Source organism: Acomys minous, assembly GCF_964271855.1.
Source record: "Acomys minous genome assembly, chromosome: 5".
In the NCBI taxonomy this organism is placed as follows: domain Eukaryota; kingdom Metazoa; phylum Chordata; class Mammalia; order Rodentia; family Muridae; genus Acomys; species Acomys minous.
Genome location: NC_140494.1, coordinates 64,436,215 through 64,459,792, shown reverse-complemented (window position 1 = coordinate 64,459,792; position 23,578 = coordinate 64,436,215). Strand labels below are relative to the sequence as shown.

Genomic DNA, 23,578 nt, shown 5'->3' with positions numbered 1-23,578 from the left:
AAATTAGAATAATTCTAGATTTGTAGAAAAGCATCAGAGACAGTATGGGGTTTCCTCCCATTATTTCCTTCTGTTCTATCATGTCTTGTTTTGAATTTGTCAGCACTGAGAAGCACATGTTGACACATTTATGTTACATAAACATCGTCTATGTGTGGGTGCCATGCCCCCTCCCCCCAATTAATGTCCTCTTTCTGGTCAAGATCCAGTTCAGTGTATTATATTGTATTTTCTTCATATATGATTTTGATAAACTAATTATAAGACATAAGTGTCCTAGAATATTCATTGATTTTCCTGTAGTGTTTCTGTTTCTGTTATTCCTCATTTTTCACAATTTTGCCTATCTTGAGAAGTACTGACTAGGTGTCCTGTAAAATGTCCCCTAGTAAGGGTTTGTCTGATATTTTTCTCACAATTGGTCTCAGAGCAGAATTAGTAGTTACCAAAGTAAGGGGTGGAATATAGAAAGCTTGATTAACGAGTGCTAAATTACAGTTAGACATGAGTGAGAAGTTCTTTGGCCAGTCACAGAACCATGGCTGTATACAGCAATATTACTCTATAGTTGCTAGGGAGGATTTTGAAAGTTTTTGTCCTAAAAGAAGATAAGTGTTTGAGAACACAGATATGCTTAAAGTGACTTAGACACTATAGGATGTGTACATGTTTTTAAATACCATGTTTCTCCATTGATATGTTTAACTTTATTGTGTCTAGTTTTGTTTGGTGGCAGGGTCTTGCTGCACAGCCCCCACTTGTGTGGAATTCATTGTAGTTGAGGCTGACCTCAAACTCGCATCCGTTCTCTACCTGTCTCCCAACCTCTGGGATTACTGCCCAGTTAAAAATAAGTTTAGCTAGTAAAAGAGACAATACCAGATAGGAAAATGTAAACAGCATCACATGGTACACTGTATTCTTTGTCACTTGCTTTTCTAGGTTGGTTTTCTAGGTTGTTTTTCTTTCTTCCTGCTTTGTTCTCTGAAAACAGTTCCATGTATCTAGCCCCTGTCAGAGGTCAAAGGAGAGTAAATACTGCCTTTCGAAGGGAAGGTATAATCGTAAGAAGAAAGTATCCAACTCTCTAACTTGCTTGGAACTTCCTGATAGGAACATTACTTGTTGGTTGCAAGTCCCTTCTATCTATACCTAAGGTTAGAGAACTCGGGCTTTCCACAGACTGTGTCATGACTAGATGGACACCAGGTAAACATGCCCCATGAAAGTCTTCACTTACCAGGAAAGTGGGACAGAGGGGAATGAACTTCTTACTGGGACGCTAGGTGAGAGAAGCAAGGAAGGATGGGGAAATAGAAGGATCCAGAGATCTAGAGGCCTACAAGAAGAACATTATAATGGGCGGATCTGGGCCCAGAGGACAATACATGCAGTAAACTTCGAACCCCTACCCAGATCTAGCCAATGGACAGGCATTCTCCACAGTTGAGTGGAGAGTGGGGACTGACTTGCACACAAACTCTAGTACCCCATATTTGACCACGTCCCCTGGGTGGGGAGGCCTGGCGGCATTCAAAGGAAGGATAGCAGGCTACCGAGAAGAGACTTGATACCCTATGAGCATATACAGGGGAGGAGGTCCCCCTCAGTCACAGTCATAGGGGAGTAGGGGGAATGTGGGAGGGAGGCAGGAATGGGAGGATACAAGGGATGGGATAACCATTGAGATGTAAAATGAATAAATTAATAAAATATATTTAAAAAATAATGATGTCACTATGTCTGGAGTGAAAACTGGGGCTGGAGATCCAGCTCAATTACCGATGCTAGTGATTTAATCAGTCACACCTACCTAGTGAGACTTTTCACAAAAGCTCTAAATGATGGGGTCTAAGGTTTAGGGATGTAAAACACAGACAAGAAGGTGGCGCACAGAAGCTCTGCACTCCATTTGTGATGCCTTACTGTCTGCTAATCTTTGGGTGAACCCTTTATAACAAGCAGCAGTAGGTCAGACATTTTCTAGGATTCTGTGGCCTACTCTAGCCAATGACTAAATCCCAGAAGGGGTTGTGGGAGCTGCTGATGTCCTGGCTGGGTCATCAGAAATGTTGGAAGTTACTATATGCAATGATTGTCTTTTGATGAATGAGAAGGTCATTCTGGTAGAGCTATATCCCTTCCCTGTGGGTTTACACTAACACCAGATGTTTAAAGTCAGAAGTGTACTGAATTGGTGAGCACACAGCAGGTATTAGGAGAATCGGAGGGGTTTTGCTGTGAAGAAAATTTTACACATTTGTTGTCAGAAGATTTGAGTATAAACTGGAGGTACACTCTCTATAAGCATATATATATTTATATAATATATAAATTGTTATACAGAAAATGTTTGTTCTTTTCTATTTATTCATCATTTGATTAATTGATCGGTATCAGTATGTTCTGATACAGTCTGGTTTGTGATGCAGTACTTTACTTTCTTTCTTGCTCTACCTGTTCAAGCTTTCCTCACTGGTGGCTCTTTCAGTTTGGTTTGTGCTTAGGTCTCTTTGGAACACTCCCATTTTTATCATTTTTCGTTGAATGCTTCCTCACATTCTGGTACTACAAAAGATGTTTGTCTTATTGAACAGTCATTTCTTCAAGTGGTCTGGTTTCTTCTCTTATTGAAAAAGAGGTATTAAGGAACCAAGGCAAGGGTGCTTGCTAGCTGTGTTGCTGCTCAAGGCTTTCATTGTTCCTAGGCTTTTCAGTTCACAGTCTGTATGGATCCCTACTGACTCACGTGAAGAGTTTTGAAGAAGGAAAACAGTGTTCCATTTTCAACCTAGTCACTGAGGGGAAAAACAGAAAAAAACAAAAACAAAAACAGATTCTTTCTGAATATCTGTTTCTTTTCAAATTTCCCAAAATAATCCTTTGAACCAGTCTTGGTATTTGAAAAGATCTTTGTTTGCACCTCATTTTGTCTAATTTGAAGAAGGGACATTTTTAGTTTATGGCAGCGCTCATGGTTCCGACGTCTACAGACAAGAGAGAGGACTTTTGATTTCTAAAAGTGGCCATTGCCTGTGACGTCAGGACCCCTAGACTTTGCTACATCAATTCAAGTCTTCCATATTCTTGGGTTTTCATGGCCATGATCCTTCTCTGAAGCTCTGGGAACTCAGACCTCACACTATGAGTCTATACGCTGTGGTGCTCAGGGGGCCTGTGGTTCCCTGAGTCCCAGAAACAAGTCTTTCTCAGTCACTGTTGTTAGGCCTGCCAAAGATTCATTGACAACAATACATGTTAACTCCTGGCAACACCCAGCCTGCCCTAAGAAGATGACCATCAAAGAACCTCCTTATGGAGATGGCTTCAAATATGGCAAACCAGCCACTAGGCAAAATGTCCTCATTTCTCCATAGACAGAATTCTGTCTAAAAATGGGCAAGTTTAGATGCAGACAGAGTCGACAGCCAAACTGCCAAGACAGAGTAAGCAAGTCCTCAAAAGTTCCTGCCTCACAAATATGTCTGTCAGATATACTGGGCCAGAAGGCTGAAGATGCTCCAACGTTATAGAAAGTGTTGGGTGACTTTTCAGGTAGTAAACTGTATCAGTCATTTTTTTATTTTGGAAGCTGCTAACCCACACTCCAGGTTCACTCAGCTATTTAAGTTTTATCCCTTCTCAAGTCTCTGATGGGTTTGAAGATTAGATATTTTGGTCTTTCAGTGAAGCTTAGTAGGTTAGGGGTTAAGATGTTTTTAGATCAAGATAGATGTTTTAAGTTGATAGAGATGAGATATGATAGATATTAATCTCCATTCAGAAATTTAGACCCAACAAGGTAGGAAAGATGTTTACTTCACTTCCAGTTTGCCAAATACAAATGGCCAAAACACTATGAGTGTAACATTTGTATAATTCCTGATTGTCTTGTGGTTCTTCCTGCTGTATGTAGTTTATTTTACTCATGTGTAATAATATAAATGTATATGTTAAAAGGAAACATAATAAAAAATTTTAAAAAAGAGACTTGAGCCTGAAATAAAAAACAGTAGGCTAAGTGAGACCAGTTTGCCATGAATGTTCATAACCAACCACTCCCAGCTGGTTCTTCGCTGGCCTCAGATGAGGCCCCAGCTGAGGGATGGACATATTGTACTTATAATTTACATAGACTCAATGATTTCGTTCTCCTTCATCCAAGCCTTCACTTGCTTAATAGAGAACCCACATATAGTGTCTACAACATGCTCTTTCATACTTGTTCTTAGTGGGCTTTAAAAAAACTTTAAAATTGTCTTCTACCTTCCCTCGCCCCCCTTTTCTGCTGTGGAAAAAATGCCCTTGCCTGCTTCTATGTATTCCTCGGTAATGTTCTTTCAGTCCCCGTGCCTCTCACTGTAAATGTCCCATCCAGCTGTCAGAAATGGCAGTGTAATTACAATAATTCTGTAATGTGCTTTTCAGAGCTTTGCAGATGGTAGGGGATGATGGGGAGGAAAGTGTGCCTCTGCCGTAGTTCAGGATTTCATACCCTCTTTGAGGAATCACAAAAGCAAATGTCTGAGACTGGCTATTTCATATTGCAAAAGACATTGTCACAACTAATATTCCATACCATACGTTTTCATACATGCATGCCTATAAGCATGGTTGTTTGTGTTTCAGCTGTTGTTTTGTAAGGATCACCCAGGAACCTCCTAAAAGTAACACAAGCCTTTAAAACAGCTCTGTGGTGGTGAATGAGGTCTGTTACCTCCTACACCCTCAAGCAATTAGAATGTACAGTGGAATCCAGCACACAGAATTTATGTATTTGTAGGTCATAGCTGGTCATATGTGGCTGATTTCAAATGATTCTAGCACGTTCCCCTTGGTGACCCAATGGGAAGAAAGCTGCTATCTTTGCGCTTTTGAATATGGTTCTGGCACCTAGCTTTGCTTCTGTGTAATGAATGGCTCCAGAGCTTAATTTACATTATCATGGTGCCTAATCATTTCAAGCAGAAACGCCCCATATACCTGTTCTGAAACCCATGCTCGTGTTCCTCCCACCGATGCCTTTGAAGGCGGCCAAGCAAAGAAGGTGAACAGAAGGCAGCTGAAGTGAGGTTTATTTTCATCTCCACTGTGTTATGACTAAACTCAACAAAAACCGAAGCTACAGCTTTAGGCAGAGCTAGAAATAACAGTTTTCCCTCTGACTGCCCATTTTATTAGTCCTGGAAATAGATCAGACAGACTACCTGTAACGTTGTGACACAGAAGTTAACCTCCGTAATGTGCTTCCTTTGTAATGGCAACAGCAAAAGGAACTTGGTCACACATGCATTGTACCTTAGAAAAAAGAAAACGCATTGTTTTGTAGTTCACCTACTAAGTTCCTATACTCAGGTGTGTTCAATGGCCTTGATATAGTTAACAGCAGCCAATGTTAGATGTATAGGGACTTCGGTTCATTGGGAGTGATGTTTCCTAAGAACACCATAGAAATGCTCTTGAGTAGTATTTACACTTTTATGAAATGAGAGATTCATTGTGGTTAATAGCAGGAACAAAAGCCACTTTTCATGTTTGAAGTTAATTGATTTCTTTAGGAATCAAGGCTATTACAACTTTGACATGTTCTAGCCAATGTATTGTGTTGTGATGGATTGCCTCATAATAAATGAATGAAGATCCTGGTCATGGTTTTAAAAAGCATCTTTTATTTACAGAAGGAATTTTGTTCTTTCTCAGGCTTACTTGAAGTAAACAGCATCTTTAAAAATGTGTTTTTGACGCTGTGGTTTATGTTATCAGGTGATATAAGCATTTTCTGTAGAGACTAAATTTTCACTTTCAGAAATTTGGCCTGAAACTAGAAAATATCCATGGTTGTAAATTATTCTGTGTAACTATGAAGAATATTTTAAAGTTGATACATGGTTCTTGTCTATGTAATTCTATCAATTATAATAGAATTTATTCCTTGTACTTCTAGAGGAAATAAAGTTTATTCTTTGTGAATATTTAAAAGGAAATAGTGGTACGGTTAAGGCTTTAGAATTTGCATTATTGATCTCATTCCATCCCAGGAACAAAGAAGGGCATTCAGGAACCCTGGAGGTGCAAGCAAAGAATTCTGTATGCCCAGAAATGGGAGAGAATGCCCGATAAGTGTAAAGTATAGGCTTAATTCATGGCCACAGCTTGAGTTTCTTAAGCTCCTTTTTCTTGGTTAACTTGTAAATAATATTTTCCTCCCTTGAAAAAATAAACAACAAATTCAGTCTATTTCAGATGTTTATGAAATAGCACCTACTTAGCACTCAGTCCTGAGGAGGATGTAGGAATTATCATATAAGAGTTATTGGTTTCTTATAGAAGTCAATTTGAGAGCCAGTCTCTTTGCCTTGGTCTCTGCCTCTGTCTTCACTGAAGAAATTGTTGAACAGTCTTTGTGCCCGTAATGAGGTTTTAATTTCATATCTTACATTAGTCACCTCTTGTGGGTCCAGTTCTTTCCCTTAGGTTGAATGTGGTAACGGATCACTCTCCAGGCTTGAAAGAGCAATTAGAGATGCCCTGGATGACACCATCAGCTCCAGCTACTGTGGCTGTGCATGGATAGCAGTTCTGTGAATTCAGGTCATCAGATGGATTGGTGTGTGTGTGTGTGTGTGTGTGTGTGTGTGTGTGTGTGAGAGAGTGTGATTTGAATCACCTTGTACTACATTAAGGAGCATACATTCTGAGGTGTTCTTATTGTCAGTTGTTCTTGAGCACACATTCCCCTTTCATCTTTGCTGTAGAACCTTGCTCTGAGTAGGAAGTAGGGAGCGTCCAGGACCGTAGCATTGAGCTGGCCTTCTGTGCTCTGCCTTTCAGGTACCCATCCTCTCCTGTCTTTTCTCTAGCTCCTCCTGTCATCTCTTTTATTCTTTGGACTTTTTATTAGCCGGTTTTATTTCTTTGAGCTAGGGTCTCTTCTGTAGTCCTTGTTGGTGGAGAACTGACTATATTTTTAGACTGGCCTTGAACTACAGTAATCTGCCTGCCCCAATCTCCCCAGTGCTGGGATTGCAGGCCTAAGCTACCATGCCTGGTTTGAGATTTTATTTTTCGTCATTGCTGATCTTTTCTCTTAAGTCGCTGTACTTTGGCTTTTTTTTTTTCAAGTTCTATATTTTACAAACAGTACTTACTTTAAAAAACAAATTCAATTTTACTTAACTGCATAGCATGAAAACCCATTATGTATCAGTCACCTGTTGGACTGGAGCTGAACAGCAGGTGAAGGGCTTATGTTCTAGTTAACAGTGTAAGGCAGACAGACCTGTCTCCTTCAGAAGTGTTAGGGCCCTGACACCGATCAATTCAAACATGGTATCAGCTAAATGGGGACTTGGAGGCTCCCCATTTAGGTTGCTGGAGGGTAGGAGTATGGCTCCTGACCAGACAGCACCCCTCTCACAGGAAAGAGTTAAATTGTAAGTGCCTCTATGGCCTTGCCACGACCTGCCAGGGACCACCAATCCCATATTAATGCAGACAATATGATGAAGTCTAATATAGCAATATTTGTGGATTTTATGAGAGCAGAATGAGTGGTCAGCCCCTCTTCTCTTCTTCTTAATAAGGTGACATTGAAGGGGGGGGAAGGGACACGGCCTGGAGGAATAATTATGGTTGATCATATAAGGCATGCTGGACACACTTGACTGAATGAGCATCGGCTCCGAAAGCATGCTGAAGAGCCAGCCATGTACAATGACTGCTCACTTTGTGGTCCCTGCCACGGAGATGGGGGAGTCAGGAAAGTCCCCATTAAGCCAAATACGATGTTTGGATTCACCATTGAAGAGGGCAGGGGTCAGGGTATCATCAGCTTGCATTCCAGGCTAAGTTGCTTTACTTTACCCAGATATACCAAGCTACAATGTAGAGGATTAAGGCAGAGAGAGAGTATAACCAGCTACTTAGAACCATTCCTGTTATTGTTGGCTAGAGAGGTTTGGGAGGAACAAGGCTGGACACAGCTTACAGGAAGCTTACAGGAAGAACATTGATTTGCAGGGAAAAAAAGGTCGAGTTGAAGAAGTATTGGGAAAACTGGAGTTTTTAGTGATGGAATGACTGATTTCATTGGGGTATAAAGGAGTGGTAGGAGATAAGGTTTTTGATTTGGATCATGGGGTAGGTGATTGGTGGGTAATGAACTAAGCCAAGAAGGTAATGAGTAAATAAGATATGCCTTGGCAAATCTTAGGAACACACTGGGCTGAGGCATATATTAATTAACCCACTCTAGAGATCATGCTACATTGCTCACACATATAGATTTAAGACTTGTACTTTGTAGAAGGCGCAGCAACATGGATCATTTGTCCTCGGGAAGTTTCATGGCTCATCCCTGGAATATCATACATCACTTTCACTTACTTTCCACTGGCCAAGGAATTAGAGGTGAAAATCAGGCTGGCACAAAGGGCCGGTGAAGCTTTTAGACACTGAAGTCTGAAACTCAGAGGAAGAGCTCAGCTGAAAATACTAGAGGAGGCAAATGGGATTTGTGTTTGGAAAGCAGAGGAGAATTAGAGTCAAGAGCTGAGGCCAAAGACAGAACTCTTAATTTGACAACCTTACTAAGATGGTTTGGGGGAAAGGAAGGTGGGAAAGGTCCTAAGAGCCCCTGAAGGGGCTTGAGGAATCAGGCCCGACTTGTGCTGTGGAAAGTTGAGAGTGCGTAGTTTCAAGCAGGCAGTGGAACACCGTAAAATGCCTCGTGGTGTAAATTCTAAAGGGGCCTCCGGATCAGACAACTGCCGGAGAGCTCACTGAATACCGATTTCACTACAAAGGAAGGAACCAAGTTCAAACTCCGAGGACCAAATCCAGAGGAGCCCAGGGTGGGTTCTAATGGATGAACCAGGCCCTTATGAGAACACAAATAAAAATGCTTATTAAATGAAATGTCAAGCGCATTGCATTTTGCTTTTGGAAAGGCCATTTCATGATGGATAACTGATATTTAGGATGCATAAGCAATCTTACCTACCGAACAATGCAGAATACAATTATATTTTCAGTCCCATAGGAGTTCATTTACATGATCAATTCACCTGTCTTGGGAAATAGAATTAAACATATGAAAGGAAAGTTGCTGGACTTTTTAGGGTTTGAAAACTAAGTATAATGCAAAAAGGAAACATTCTGCTGCAAGTTTGCTATAAACTAAGGCAAGTTGAAAGTCTTCACTGTCCCTAAAGAGAAACAGTTAGAACCTGTATTTTTTTGTGTTTCAACAATTGTTATGAGGTAACCATCTTTCATTGCTAAGGAGAGCTTTTTTTCCCTTGAGCATTGCTTATTAATGGGCAAGACAGAAATAAAGAGGCTTTTGTTTGGGTTGAGGTGGGTACTTGATGTTCTGGCATTTAATACTGAGCAGCAAGTGCCAGTTTATTAATAAGTCGCCCCACAGCTGTCCTTCCTGTCAGTTCCACTGAGTTCACATCTCCTACTGTGGTATGTGCCAACACTTAAAAATGCTATAAAACTGTTTCCCTGTGTGATTAAATGGTTTCTCACTTTATACTAGAGTACTAAGCAATAACAAATCTAGAAATGATCATTGCTATTTATGGCAAAAGAGATGGTATCATGAATAATTTTCAATATGTTTTGTATTTTATTTAAAGCATATTTTGCAGTACTCCCCCAAATATTCAAGCTCCTTGTAAAATCATCAAGAATTACATTATCATGTTCAGAGCCTTATTTACTATTTCTTTTGGCATATAATCTAATATTTGTACTTTGATACATTGACATTTTTAATGGTAGTACCTCACTAGTTTTACTTTTTTAAAAATTCTAGCATTAGCAAATAGAAATGAAGCAAATGAAACGCATCAAAAACACTGTTTTTTAATTAAAGTCTATCTTCTAGACTTTTATTGAAAATTCTAATGGTCTTTTAATTCTGATTTCTGTCTTGGTAAATGTATAACAGACCCTGAGTTAATAGTTACGGATTGGACTCATAGTGGGAGTGTTTTCAGTTTAGAAGTGTTGTGTGATCCTGTGGTAATAGAGAATACCATATCTAGCTCATTTTATTGCATTCTTTTCGTGCTTGATATCAGGGTCAGTCCCTTAAATGAAAAATGATGAGATGGCCATAAGCTGAGCACCCGGCAATCATCTCCCCATTATGCTAGATGAGAAACAGCACAGATCTAAAGTTACACCATTCAAGAAATATGTGTTTGCTGATGAGGATTTTAAAGAGGGTATGCTTAGTGTCACCCTGCCCAGTCAGTGCTCACTCATGCGCAAAACCTCTTCTTCATTACAGGCTTATTTTTCTGCAAGGGTCATCTTCCTCTCATGATTTATTTAAAGGTATAATTTTAGTACCTCCATTCCCCCTCCCTTTTTTTTTTTTTTTTGTATCTTTTTGTTTTGTTTACTGAGTGGGATATTAGGTTTGGTGGAGGAAGATGAGTGTGGAAGTGGAATTTGTATCCCTTTTCAGGCGTTCCCTTAACAAAGCCATTCAATTCGCTCACACACTCACTCATAGAGAAAGAATATTGTGCCTTTGTACATGTCAAGTGCTGTACTGGACATTAGGATAGAGCAGTGTCTGGAACAGTCATCTGCCTCTTACCTTTGAAAAGCCTTGCAAACTCCCTCTATTTGTCCCATTATATGCTTGTTTCTACAATGAGATTTCTGCTACCCATTAATACATTTGTTCATTGGATTGGTTATACTAACTGCTCTATCTTCCAGTCCCAGTGATTTGGCAGCATAAACAGTTACTTTCCATTGGTGCCGAACAGTGGAATGTGGTTCTGAGTAAGTGGGCCCTGTTACACGCATGCACATTCCATCACTTTGCTTTTCCACATCCATACAGTAGAAGGTGGAAGACCACAAAGGACTCATCCAAGAGTTGTTATGGGCCAATCCCTACAAGCCATAGCTGTGACCTCCCGTTTTCCCACTGACTGGAATTCAGGGTCATTGCTGCTCATAACTGCAGCAGAGCTGGGGAGTGCGAGTGCAAATGAATGCTGAAAAACCAAGGTGAAGGACTGTAGGGAGTGTGCTTTAGACAACTGTTCATTTTTCTTTTTCTTTCTTTCTTGCCAGTCTAGATAGACTCGCTTGTCTTCTTCCTTCCATAATTGATTCTGTTTCAGCAGGCTTTTGGGAGTTCAGATGGTAGGCAGCATTCTATTTTCTTTTTCCAGTGCCTTGAGCATACTAAAAGAGTAAGAAAAGCAGATACCTTCAGATTTCACTGTTACTACTAGAAACACATTGATTTAGGAGCACTGCTGTACTGTTTTTCAGTGTTACTTTCCCCAGCTGGGGAAGGAGTTTACCAAAATCCTCTCTTGGAAAGACTGTCTCCCCTTCCTCCCATCCCGTCTCCAGGCACAGTTATGTGCAGAGTCAGTGTTCTGCTGCCGCTTGCATATGCCTTTGCCAGTTACTTCCCTCATCCAGTTAATATGGTGTAGGGGAAAAGGACCAGAAGGGAGGGAAAGACCATGCTGAGAAGCCCTATATTAATAGAATTACATACTGAAAGGACACAAGGAAAGGTCAGCCACTTAGCTGTATCTTGGAGATAAGGAGAAGTGAGGAATGCCACTTTCAGAGCAAGAAAGCTTGCTTGGTCTAAAGTTTTGTGTTTTTTTTTTTGTTTTTTTGTTTTTTTTAAGTAAATGACTCATGGCTACTCTCCATTGTCTAAACAGGGAACATTTCAAAGTAAAGGGTGCTGTGTTTGAAGATTTCTAGTGTAGGGACCCAACAAGTTGTGTTGGCTGGCTGAAGATGTACACAAATATCTCTGTAAATTTTACTTACCACATGCTTCCAGACATTGGCTTACACGGGGCTTACCACAGCTTTGTGGCAAAGATGGACAGTCTTATTTTAGGTTTATAAATGGTTAACTCAAAATCAGAGTGTTTGACATTTAGCCAATAAACAGAAGGGATGCAGGCATTCTGTTTCAATCTTGCGCAGTTTCCACTTCTGGAAGCAGGCATTTCGTTGTTAAGACAATGCTGTGACATTTGTAGCCTGTGCTTTGGGGACTAGAGAGCATCAGCCCACTTGACTGAGCTATGGGACAGTGAAAGAATTCTTTATTAACTGAAGCAAACAGGTGGCTTTCCTGCAATTGTTGAAGGTGCCGTGTTTCTGCTAGCTCAGGGTTTTGTACCCAGGAGGTTCTCTAACTAACCATTGAACTAATTGAAGTGATTTCGAATATGTACATCATATTTAGTTAAATTGAGCTAGCTCCCTGTTAGAGGCTGTCATACGTTTTTTTAAACCTTTGTGATCATAGTGTTTCTAAATATGCGTGTGGTGTATTCCAACCAAAGATTTTTTTCCCACTAATCCAAGGAATTTATAGCACATTAACTTGATTTCTGGTTTCCTGTTACTGTCTATGTCTTTCCATGCTTACTGAGCCATAAAGATAAAAGATATTGATGTTTTATTCAGAAATATGATGACTCGATGACCAATCTGTAAGAGTCACAGCATTGATTGGAGAAGTTAAAATTGTACATTTTCTCATTGATTTTAACTGGTCCTGTATCCTCCACACACCTCTCCCCTGTACTGTTGCCAGCTGCTGCCCTTCTCCTGGGTGGCAGGCGGAAGGCCACAAGGCATCTAGCCACTTCCTCCTTTCCTTCATGTTGCTCATTTAAATGAAGCCTGCATGGGACTATGTGCTGTTTACCTCCTAGATGTCTCTGAGATCATAGATTTGAGGTCCTGTTTTAAATCCAGGTGCCCTTCTTAATCCCCTTAGATCTCTGAGATGATTAGAGAGAATTTACTGCCAAATGAGCAAGAGGATTGAGCTTAAAAAATAAACGAAGTGCTATCAGGAAGTCTCAACATTAGAAGTCATATTTTTTCATGGTGCCGTAGGAAGATTTCTTTCATCATCTTTGGAAACACCTGTGTTTTCCAAAACTCTGTATCCAGGAGGCAGAGCAGGCAGTGGGCATCTTTGTGTGTGCATGGCTCATAGAAGGTGGTTGATAAATGAATAATGAATGAAGATGAAGGGTTGGGTAGGAATTGGTCAACGATGGCAAGACAGTTCTGAATGCACTTTCTGGTTTCTGTTTTTGCTTGACTGGGCCGTGTTTGTTTGTTTGTTTTTGTTTTTGTTTTGTTTTGCCATTCATTCTCTCCCTCTCTTTTCCAAGTGCAAGATTTTCAGAACTAGAAAGATAGACAGACAGAACCACCCTCATTATTAGTCTCTACTGGAGAATGAATGCCTTTAGTGCCTCAGCCTACTGATGTGAATCTGTGGGAAAGGGTGTGTAACTGACAAATTGGTAATAATAACTACATCTTTAAAAGTGGGAGATGGACATCATGGGTGTCAAGATTTCAATCTGATGATTTTTTTTGGTAAGAATTCTACAAAAGTTCTCATAGTAGATTTTTTTCAATTGTATTATTACTAATTAGTTGTCAACAAAAGTGATGCCTAGTAAAATAAGATAACAAGATATATCCTGGGGGCTGACGACATGCCTTAGCAGGTTAAGGGCCTACAGCACAAACCTAATGAGCCGAGTTTGATCCTGAGAACCTATGGAAAGGTAGAAGGAGGGAACCAGATCTACAGAGTTGACCTGTAAATCACACACACACTGTGTCATCACGTCGTATACTGCCAAGAGCCACTCTGTTAAGGGAGCTCACTAGGCATGTGGTCTGTCTAGGAGGTGATCTGGTATTTACAAGATCTGTACTGTGATGCACCCCCAGAATTGCTTCCAACCTCTGACTGCCCTGCCAATTGTGCTTTGTTGAATCTCTCTAAAATCTGGCATGGTGGCACATGCCTTTAATCTCAGCAACCAGGGAGGCAGAGGCAGGTGGATCACTGTGAGTCTAAGGCCAGCTTGGTTTACAAAGCAAGTCCAGGACAGCCAAGGTTACACAAAGAAACCCTGTCTCGAAAAACCAAAAAGGAAAAACATCTGGCATTCGTTTGAACTGTTACTTTCTGGGTATTGACGAGCTTTGATTGATCACACTTCCTATAGGATCTTGTTGAAGATGTACTTTTTGTTATTCAGATGAATTAATCCCTTACTATGGAATTCCTGATTTGATTCAAATAGTTTTAAAGGTTAAAGTTAGTTTATGGCTGCAATAAACACTTTTATGGGCCTCCAGATGCCTCACTAAGGATAGCCTGGAAGTAGATTTATGACCTCAGATAAGCCTCCATTCCAGACAGTACCATGAATCCTGGTATTTCACCATAAATATAGATGAGTTGGTTTAAACTTCTCATGAACCCAAGATGGAATGGGGCTACCTAGAGATGCCTGAATTTACTGTTTCTTAGAATGAAAGACAGATAAAATTATTGTCCTGAACTCATAATAAACTAAGAGATAGCTAGATAATGTATAGTTAGGTCAGTCTTAACTGATAAATTGGATATTCTTCTAAATTTTAGACCCTGTTAACCTTTAGGCCTTGTCAACTTTTGTCACTCTGAATTCACTGTGAACTTATGTAATGGATACTTAGATAAGAAATGTTTAGATTTAAAACATGTAACCTGTTATATTTTAGAACTTATCTGTTTTTGTGATTGCCTTTTTTTTTTTAAAACTATGAGGTAAATCCCCTTTCTCAGAAGTATAAATATGGTCACCAACAATAAATGGTGTTGAAATTGGGAAGCTTAACTTCAGTTGGAGTTAAGAGGCTTAACTTCATCCACCTTTTCTCTTGAATGTATGTGTGTGTGAGTGGTCTATTTTCTATTTCTCTCTTATTTCCTATTTCCCTGTAGATTCGCAAATAAGTTGGCAGACTCAGGGCTTTTTTACTGGAGCCTAAGTTTGCATTAGCTTACTGTAGATGCCCACAAAGAGTCATCTCTCCAGATCAAAGAGCCTCCTTTTACAACTCCCATGCAGTTTCTGGCTAAAGCCTCAGCCATAGGAAAATTGTGGTCTGTTTTAGTTTTCCTACAGCCAGTCCCCAGAAAAGAAACCCTGGGCTCCCTTCCCTTTCCTCTTTCTTCTTTTGATCCTGATCAGTGGCCTGAGCCATCAGCTCTGGTGGCCCAAGAGATAAACCAAACTGGAAGGGCATCCGCATCCAGCCCCAGGGACCCCACTCTGGACCTCTTCACAGCTGCAGCCGGGCATTAACAATATACACAATACTAGTATGATAATAACAATTTTAAATATGTTGAAAATTTATCCTGAACTTTTTCCTTTAAGCATAGGCTAACAGAAAAACAAGACTTTAGGTTACAGAGCTTCAAGTACTGAGAACTGATGATCAATAAACGTTTCCTGAGGTGGTGGCAAGTTAACAGTATACCGTCTTCTATGACAGAAGTAAATGACACGTGACGACTCATCTTCTGCTTCTGTTTTACAGGGGAAGATGGTGAAAGGAATGGGAGGAGCTATGGATTTAGTGTCCAGTTCCAAAACCAAAGTGGTGGTCACCATGGAGCACTCTGCAAAGGTAACACACATGCGCACACGCTACGCTCCCTCACAATTTTAAAACTTCACAGTCCATTGAGTCTCTTTATACTGTGTCACAGACTGTGGTTTTTACTTTTCCCTGGCTTATTGAAGTTGATGGCACTTATGTTTTAGACGGAAAAATACATAAAGGTAGTAGTTTATTGCCTGGCCAGATGCTTGTTCACCTTTGAGGGAAGCCAGGTACCAGGTGTTCTTTAAATGGTTTTCTTGTGTGCGCATCCAAAGTAACAGCCTCTCACTGTCTCTGAAGTCGGTGGAACTATGTTGGGGCGGATGTATCGATGCCTGATTTAAGATGATTATAGTCGATGTTCACTGTGTTCAAATGAAAAGCGCAACAGAGTATCGGTTTTTAACAGCAGTTGTGTTCAGGTGGACAATATGGCCTCTAACCCAAGCCTGTGGTGTCCTTTGCACAACATAGTAGAAAACAATGGCGATGGTGATGGCATACATCCTCATTCTGAAAAGCACATTTTTGCCAAGTTGTCAAATAGGTATGGGCTGCCTCCCAGATGCTAGGTGACCTCAGCTAGGATTTGTGTAAGCAGAAATCATTGATCTAATGGCATTCATTTCTACACTTTCTCTCTCCTCTCCCCTCCTCTCCCCTCGTCCCTTCCCCTCCCCTCTCCTCCCTCTCCTCCCCTTCCCTCCCCTCTCTTCTCCTCTCCTCCCCTCCCCCTCCTCTCCTTTCTCCTCCTCCTCCTCCTTCTTCTTCTTCTTTTCTCTCTCTTTCTTTCTTTCTCTCTCTCTCTCTCTCTCTCTCTCTCTCTCTCTCTCTCTCTCTCTCTCTCTCTCAGCTTTTCGAGACAGAGTTTCTCTGTATAGCCTTGGCTGTCCTAGACTTGCTTTGTAGACCAGGCTGACCTTGAACTTAAGAGACCCGCCTGCCTTTGCCATCTTGAGTGCTGGGATTACAGGTGTGCACCATCACCACCTGGCCATTTTCAACATTCTTCCTTCTTTCATCCTATAATAAAAATAGCTAACATTTATGGGGCTTTTACTGCATGTCAGTTATTTCTGTGTTTCTGTGTACATGCCCATGAAGATGATAATAGTTCTCTTATTTGTTACTGCATTTATTTATATATTTGTTTACTTCCTTGAGTGTCTGTTCATATAGGTATGCATACCTGCATCCACTTGCCACAGCATGTGTGTGGAGGTCGGAGGACAACTTGCAGAAGCTCAGGCTGTGAGCCTTCAAAGAAAGCATCTTTGCCCACTGAGCCATCTCACTGGCCTCTAGCAATGGTTTTTCTTCCATTCCCCATCCCCACCTTCCTCCCTTCCTCCCTTCTGACACATGGAGCTGTTATTATACCTGATTCCTTCTTAATGTCTTTCCTGTCAGGATCCATTGATTTCTGATGATTTGTGAAGTCAGTACTGGGTGGTCTGTTCCTCACTTCCTCAGTTTCTCCTTTATTAATCTCATGTGGCTCACTAAGCCAAATGGAATGATGGTGTGCCTGCCTGGCTTTATTTAGTGATGCACCACTGCTGTGAAGGAGCGTGGGACTAGATTTACACTTCACTTGCCAGCTGAGGGAGTTCTGTGCCTAGTGCTAAGTGCCCTAAGTATGAATTAGCATAGGTTGTTTAGTAAACAGTGGGAAGTGAGCAGTGGGGCACGAACGTGGGATAATAGAAATGGAGCCAACGCAGGTGACTTCTGCGAGATGCCTTGCGCAGCATCCAATATGCTCATTTCAGAGGCAGAAGAACTCTAAGCTGCAAATCAAATCTAAGTCTTCTCTGGAACATAGTGTCTGTTTGGAGGGAACTCTGTCCAACTTCCCTTTGGTTGTGACTTTAATGTTGGCGCATAGGCGATGGAGTCTGATTTATTTTGGATTATTTTTGTACATTGATTTTCAAAACATTAGGCCTGTATTTAGCACATTTACTCTTTTTTCCTCACCGAAGTCTTTTCTTCTCATCTGGAATTTCTGGTGAAAATAAATGGTACTTGAAACTTGTAGCTGACTGCATTCCTGTTAAAGCTTGCCGCAGATGCAAGATCGCATGTTTTACCTTCCTCTTTTCTTCTCTTCTCAGTGAGAAATTGGATTGTTTCATAACAGAATTGAAGTGTTTTCCACAGATATTTTCATTTGAACAAAACAACAGAAAATCTACTTATGATTAATTGTCCTCCAAAAAATTTAGAGGGAAGAGTTGTTTTGTTAGATAGTTTCATTCTATAGTCCAGGCTTGTCTGGAACTCACCTTGTAGCCAAAGCTGGCCTCAAACTCATGGTGATCCTCCTGCCTCAGAGTACTGAGACTACAGGCATGAGCCACCATTCATAGCTATGATTAAAACAATCATAAAAGAGTATTCACACATAGCAGTTAGATAACGGCCAAATACTAACCAATGGAGTGTTTGTCCTCACACCTCACCTCTGGTCCTAGGGTGTGTGATGCTACTTGGGTGGGGCTCCTCTGGACTCTGGACTCTGGACTCTGGACAGTGGCTAATGGCACTGTGTGAACCTTGCCACTTCCTCCCGGCGTTGTTTATTTTGAAAAGGCTGAAAAAAGGACAAGTGGAAAGTTTTCCATTCCTGATAACCTCTCTGGTCAACTACATGTCCCCTCAGGTCAGCCTGGCAACTGCTAATGTCTTAAAACACACAAGCAGCCCCCACAGGTTTGTAAACTCAGAGCACAAAGCTCACAAAGGGATTCAAACTCAAGTTGGAATGTAATCTTGAAATCCTGAGTGATGCTTTTGTTTCCACGAGGGTCTGGACCTACCCACCCACCAGTTTTTCAGGTGTGGCTTTCTTTTTGCTTCCTTATTCACTTGTAGAAGTTACAGGTGCGTGGCTGACCTTCAAAATTTGTTTTTATTATTTCAATAAGAACAAAGGAAACTTTGCAAAACTGGCTGCCTGTTGTTGCTGCTCCTGAGTGACTCCTTACTCTCTGGCCACATCTAGGGCCAAGAGCAAGTGCAAGCATCAGAATGGACTGCTGTTTTTACTGAGGTTGAGACATAATAGAACCAAGGCAGAATTGTATAGATAGTGCTTTCCTGTTATCCTTCTATCTTTCTTCATTTTTTGAAAGTATAGTTTTTTTTTTTTTAAATAACTATTGGCAAATTCCTTACATGCACCCTTCTTAGAACTGGAAAGGAAATAAGAAAGAGTTTCTGTCCTTGCCAGCTAGAGCTATGCCTTACATTGCAAAGACTTAGTGCCACTTTCTTGGAGACCATCTGAATAAGTTCGGAATGCCGGCAAGCCCCTGTAGGAAAGAGGCTGGACTCAAGAGTTTGATCCCACCCGTGCCAGCCTGTGTTTTCCTTACCCTTGAAGGTGACAGGCACACAGACCTGTGTCTGCCCCTTGTCTTACCCAGATGTGTTCTCTCAGAAACCTTAAGTTTCAGAGAAAGTCCTTTGCATACTTTTTCCCTAGCCATAGCTCCAGAAGCTTTGGTGAGAAAGCCATCAACAAAGGCTTGAGGGAAAACAATCTGAGAATGTGTTCCCGCTCTTGATTTGTATTTCCTCAGGTTTTATTACAATCGTTTTCCCTGGATGTTTAGTAACAATGGCAGACGGCATTTTTGAACCTCTCCTCTGAGCCACTAGGGTGGGATCAGTGCCACTTGAACATTTGTGATGCCTAGAATGTTTGAGTTATAATTTTAAAGATAAATCCAGTTATAGTACACTCTTCTTGTCTTCATTCTGTTTGCTAAAGGCCTTAACAACTGGGCTGAGTTACTTGGCTGCTCAGCCAATTTGGATCCACAGATGTCTAGTTCTCCATCTCTGGTCCTTGGGGCCTTACAACTTCTACTCCATTTTAGGGCACTATTTTATAACATTGTTTTTGTACCAACCATTTTATTTCACTTGGTGGTTCCCGAAAGCAGTTGTCTCTAACTGTAAGTCCCTGGTGAACTCTAGAATTACAATTTCTAATTCCTGTTAAAGGACTCTACCTGGATGTTCCAGAGAAACCGCAACTACCACACGCTCCCAAATGAAAGTATCTCCTTTTCACCCCAATATTCTCATCCTCTTTCTGGTCCAGCTAGAGCAATGCTGATCTCCCCACTCCTATCTGAACAGTCACCATGGGCTTCACCCCTACCTGAACTATCATCATGGTCCACACCCCTATCTAAGCCATCACCGTGGTGCCATTCTGCTTGCACCCCATTGCCATAAACATGGATCTGTAGTGCTCTGTAGTTTTCTCCTTGCTCCACTTTTCCTTCTCTCACTCATATTTAGGTCCCTGTTGCAGTGTCCTAAAGGGCTTCCAATTGTTTAATACCTTCCTTGGAATCAAGTACATGAACCAAGGAGTTCCTCTTTAAAATCTTGATACAGTCAACACTCCTTTGGTTAACTTAGCCTTTTGTGATCATGTTCCCTGCCCCACGCCCCTGTCTCATCTTTGTTTCCAGGACTTCAGTTCTGCTCCATGGTATGGCTTCTGTCCTTGGGTCGTCCTACTCGCCCCATCTCATCCTTTTGCTCTTACTTTTGGCTTACTACCACCTGTACAGAGTTATAGGCCAATGGGGTAACACTTGATGGGTCTACAGGTGGAGTGCTTACTACCTTCTATGAGCAGCCAAAGGAATGATCTTTGATGTTTTACTTTGAAATTTGGTAGGTAATTCTTATGTGGATTTGTTGGGTCACCTGTTTATGCAGGGATCAAATGTTTATCAAGAACTACTATGTGGTAGTCACCATAATGACCGAGGAAATAAAAATGAAGAGTGTAGTTCTTCCTTCAGATGGCTCAGGCTGCTTATGTATTTATGATAGAAGGCTGTACGACAGGTTGCGCAGCTGAGTAGACAGCTCATTTTGAAAGGCAACAAAGTTCTCATAGGATGCATGGAGCCTGTTCAGGGATAGCTGATGGCTAGGGCTGAGCTTCACAGGGACTTCAGTAGTAGACAAGGGAATGTACATTAGGGCAGTATGAGACTAGGACAGTGGTTTCTGAGGGATTAGGTATGTCCTGGTCAGAGGGCAAAATTGAAAGGGTTAGGTGTGAGCAGACTTTAAATATTTTACACATGCTTATTTACACACATGCATACATGAACACACAAGCACACAGTCATGACACCTCTTTCTCAGTCTAGAAACCCTCCCACACTTCCCATCTCACTTAGATTCAAGCCTAAGTTCCTTACTGTTGATTCTAAAGTATCCATGGTACATGGTTTGACTCTATGCCACTACCACTGCTACACTCTCTCTCTCACTTTTCTTCTGCTGTACTCCCTTCCTGAAAGTTTGGAACATCTCAAGCAGAATCCTGCCTCAGGGCCTTTGCACTTGCTATTCTCCAAGCTTCGGATGCTTCCCCCTAGATAACCTGCATGCCTCAGTCCCCCACGTCACTCAGGCTCAAGGGTCCAGGCACACTTTCTCTCCCTGCCTTCTCAACAGCCCTTTTTTTCTACACCTCTTCCCTAGAATGTGAGAAACTCCATAAGAGTGTGGACTTTGTGTGTTTCAAGCATGGGGCACCATGGTGCATTCTGCTAGAAAGCAGAAATATCAGTCAGGCTCCACACATTCTTGTTGAATTGGTTCTTCAGACCGTGTTTGAGCACACAGAGCACTTTTAACCCTTCCCAGTTGTGGATGCTTAGTGCTTCCGTTTCATCGCTGTAGATCTTATTATTTCCCCCAACATAGACAGACAAACCAGATTCCACGGAAATTAAATACCCCAGTAAAAATCAAATATAAACAGAAAGTTCGACTTCTGCCCAGAGTCTAGGTGTATTCTAAGCTCCAAACCTCCCTTGCTTTTGGGAAGCTTTTCTGACAATACCATCACTGCTCACAGCATGAGGCTAGTGCTTCATTCTCAGCACCAAAGGCTAAGATCTATCCTCAGGGCCGCACCAGGAGGCAAAGCACTCAGGTTGCACTTAGCATTTACTGTAAGCAAGCAAAGGCCTAGAACACAAAAGAGAGCTCTGTTCTGAGGAAGGGTTATGCTTTCTTTCTTTCTTTCTTTTTTACAGTGATAGATTTGGAAAAGAGTAAGAAGAATCATAATTGTATTGTTATGAATTTGATAATGAATCTTTAGGAATTATTTTTCTGATTTACTCTAATCTGGTAGCACAGTTCTCATGTAGATATTTTGATGACTATTGTATCTTCTCCTTACTTTTTTTCTAAGAGATTATAAAAATGGACTGAAACTCATTAATCTCTTTTATGTGAGACCAAATGTGTTACTAAAGTCAACAAATGTGAAAGATTTTTGAGATAGTTTGGCAACACTGAAAAGTACTCCCAATTAAATAAAGTATACATTTGTTTGGATTAATTCATAATTAATGGTAGTTTCTGCTTGTGTTTTTTACCATCCTGAGAAGCTTATCATTTTTTTCTAGACTGAGTGTTAATTAGACTATAGTTTGAAAGGAAAAAAGTCTACCTTGAAAAAAAAAGTCAAAACTCTGATGGGATTGAGGTATAGCTTTGAAGTAAAATGTACACCTGGCACACACAAGGTCTTAGTACCATCAAAAAATAAAACTAAGAGTGTAGGCATGTTTTCATGTTTCTGCCCATCTATTTCTCCCTTGTAATGGATAGTGGAGGGAAGGAAGAAACACGGAGCACCAAAGAGGGCCATCATACTGGAGATGGCCTTGGGACACCAGAGTGGACACAATGTAAGGAATATTGGAGAGGCTGCTCTGAAAAACTAGAAAGGGCATGGCCATTTGAATCTGAGGTGACGCTTGTAAGTTGGTGCATTTTCCCAGTAGCTGGTGCCGTGGGAATGACCCAATTCCTAGAACATTCTGTTGTGTGAGAAAAAATGAGCTGCTCACATGAGATTGAACGCACTCCGATGCCCTGAAATGTTCCATTATGATGGAAGAGATGTCATCATTTAACCAGAGATGTTCATTAATGCAAAATAGTGTTCTAGGATTTCATGTAGAGATCTAAAAAATTAAAGAGATCTCAAGAAAGCAAACACTAGAAAATTCTGAGGCCACAAGTCGTTGACAAACAAATTGTGAACTACCTAAGGTATCGAAGGGGAGAAAGAAATCAGAGAAATAGATGGAAGCAGTGGAGTTTAGGAATTAAAGTTATGATGGAGTGTAATGATATCAAGAGCTCTTAGTGAAGACTTTTTTTTTTTTGAGTCTCGATGGATTGCTCAGGCGAGCACTGAGCACCTTGTTCGCATGGTCCTCTTGATTCAGTTTCCAAGGTGTTGGGTCGGCAGGCGTGCACCACTAACTCAGCTCAAAGCGTTGTAACTCCTACACTTTGTATCCACCTTCTGCCTTTTCTGACTTGTCTTTTGGAGAAGGTGAAGGAGAAGCACAATGATAAGAACGGACACGCTGCCGTACTATAGACAGTCTTCATTAGAGTTGGTTTTCAGCCTTTCCAAATCAGTCATTGTTCCTGCCTTGTATACAGCGGTCACACCATCCTGCAATGCTCAGCTTGGCATGCTTAGGACAGAGTGCTAAAGTGGGCGTCAGTGGACCACTGATGTATACAGCTGTCATACCATCCTGCAATGCTCAGCTCAGCGTGCTTAGGACAGAGTGCTAGAGTGGGCACCAGCCATGCTTTGTCTTGAGAGCTAACCTGTGATTGCATTGCACTAGTGACATTTTTCATCTTTGTGCATCTTATTTTCACTCTCTCTATGATCCCTGCTATGTCTTGGAGCTAAATGGGAATGGAATCATCTAACTATGTTGTTCTAACTGCACAAAAACACCATGAGCTGCTTTCCTATGTGAGCCTTATGGCTTATCTCCAAATATGTAATCTATTTTCATTAGTTCTGTGGGTCTCAGGATATTAAGTTAGCTCCCCTTTTGCATATTTCTATATCAGACTTCATGTAAGGTCTTAACTAGCTTGTAAAGAATTTATTGAGAGGTTGTATGAATTTTAATTATAGGTTGTATAGAAAACAGTAGTTAACATTTATTCTTACTAAGTGTCGGATGCTGCATTTAATTTAAATCTAATA

At 41.0% G+C, this 23,578-nt stretch overlaps 1 protein-coding gene across 1 annotated transcript in view; it reads left to right on the top strand.

The window, feature by feature from the left end:
- Window positions 1-23,578, top strand: part of OXCT1 (3-oxoacid CoA-transferase 1) — a 115,180-nt gene that overhangs the window by 78,275 nt on the left and 13,327 nt on the right. Inside the window, exon 14 of the mRNA XM_084783726.1 lies at window positions 15,427-15,516. Within this exon, the coding sequence (XP_084639852.1) occupies window positions 15,427-15,516 (90 nt within the window). The remainder of the gene's footprint in view (window positions 1-15,426; window positions 15,517-23,578) is intronic.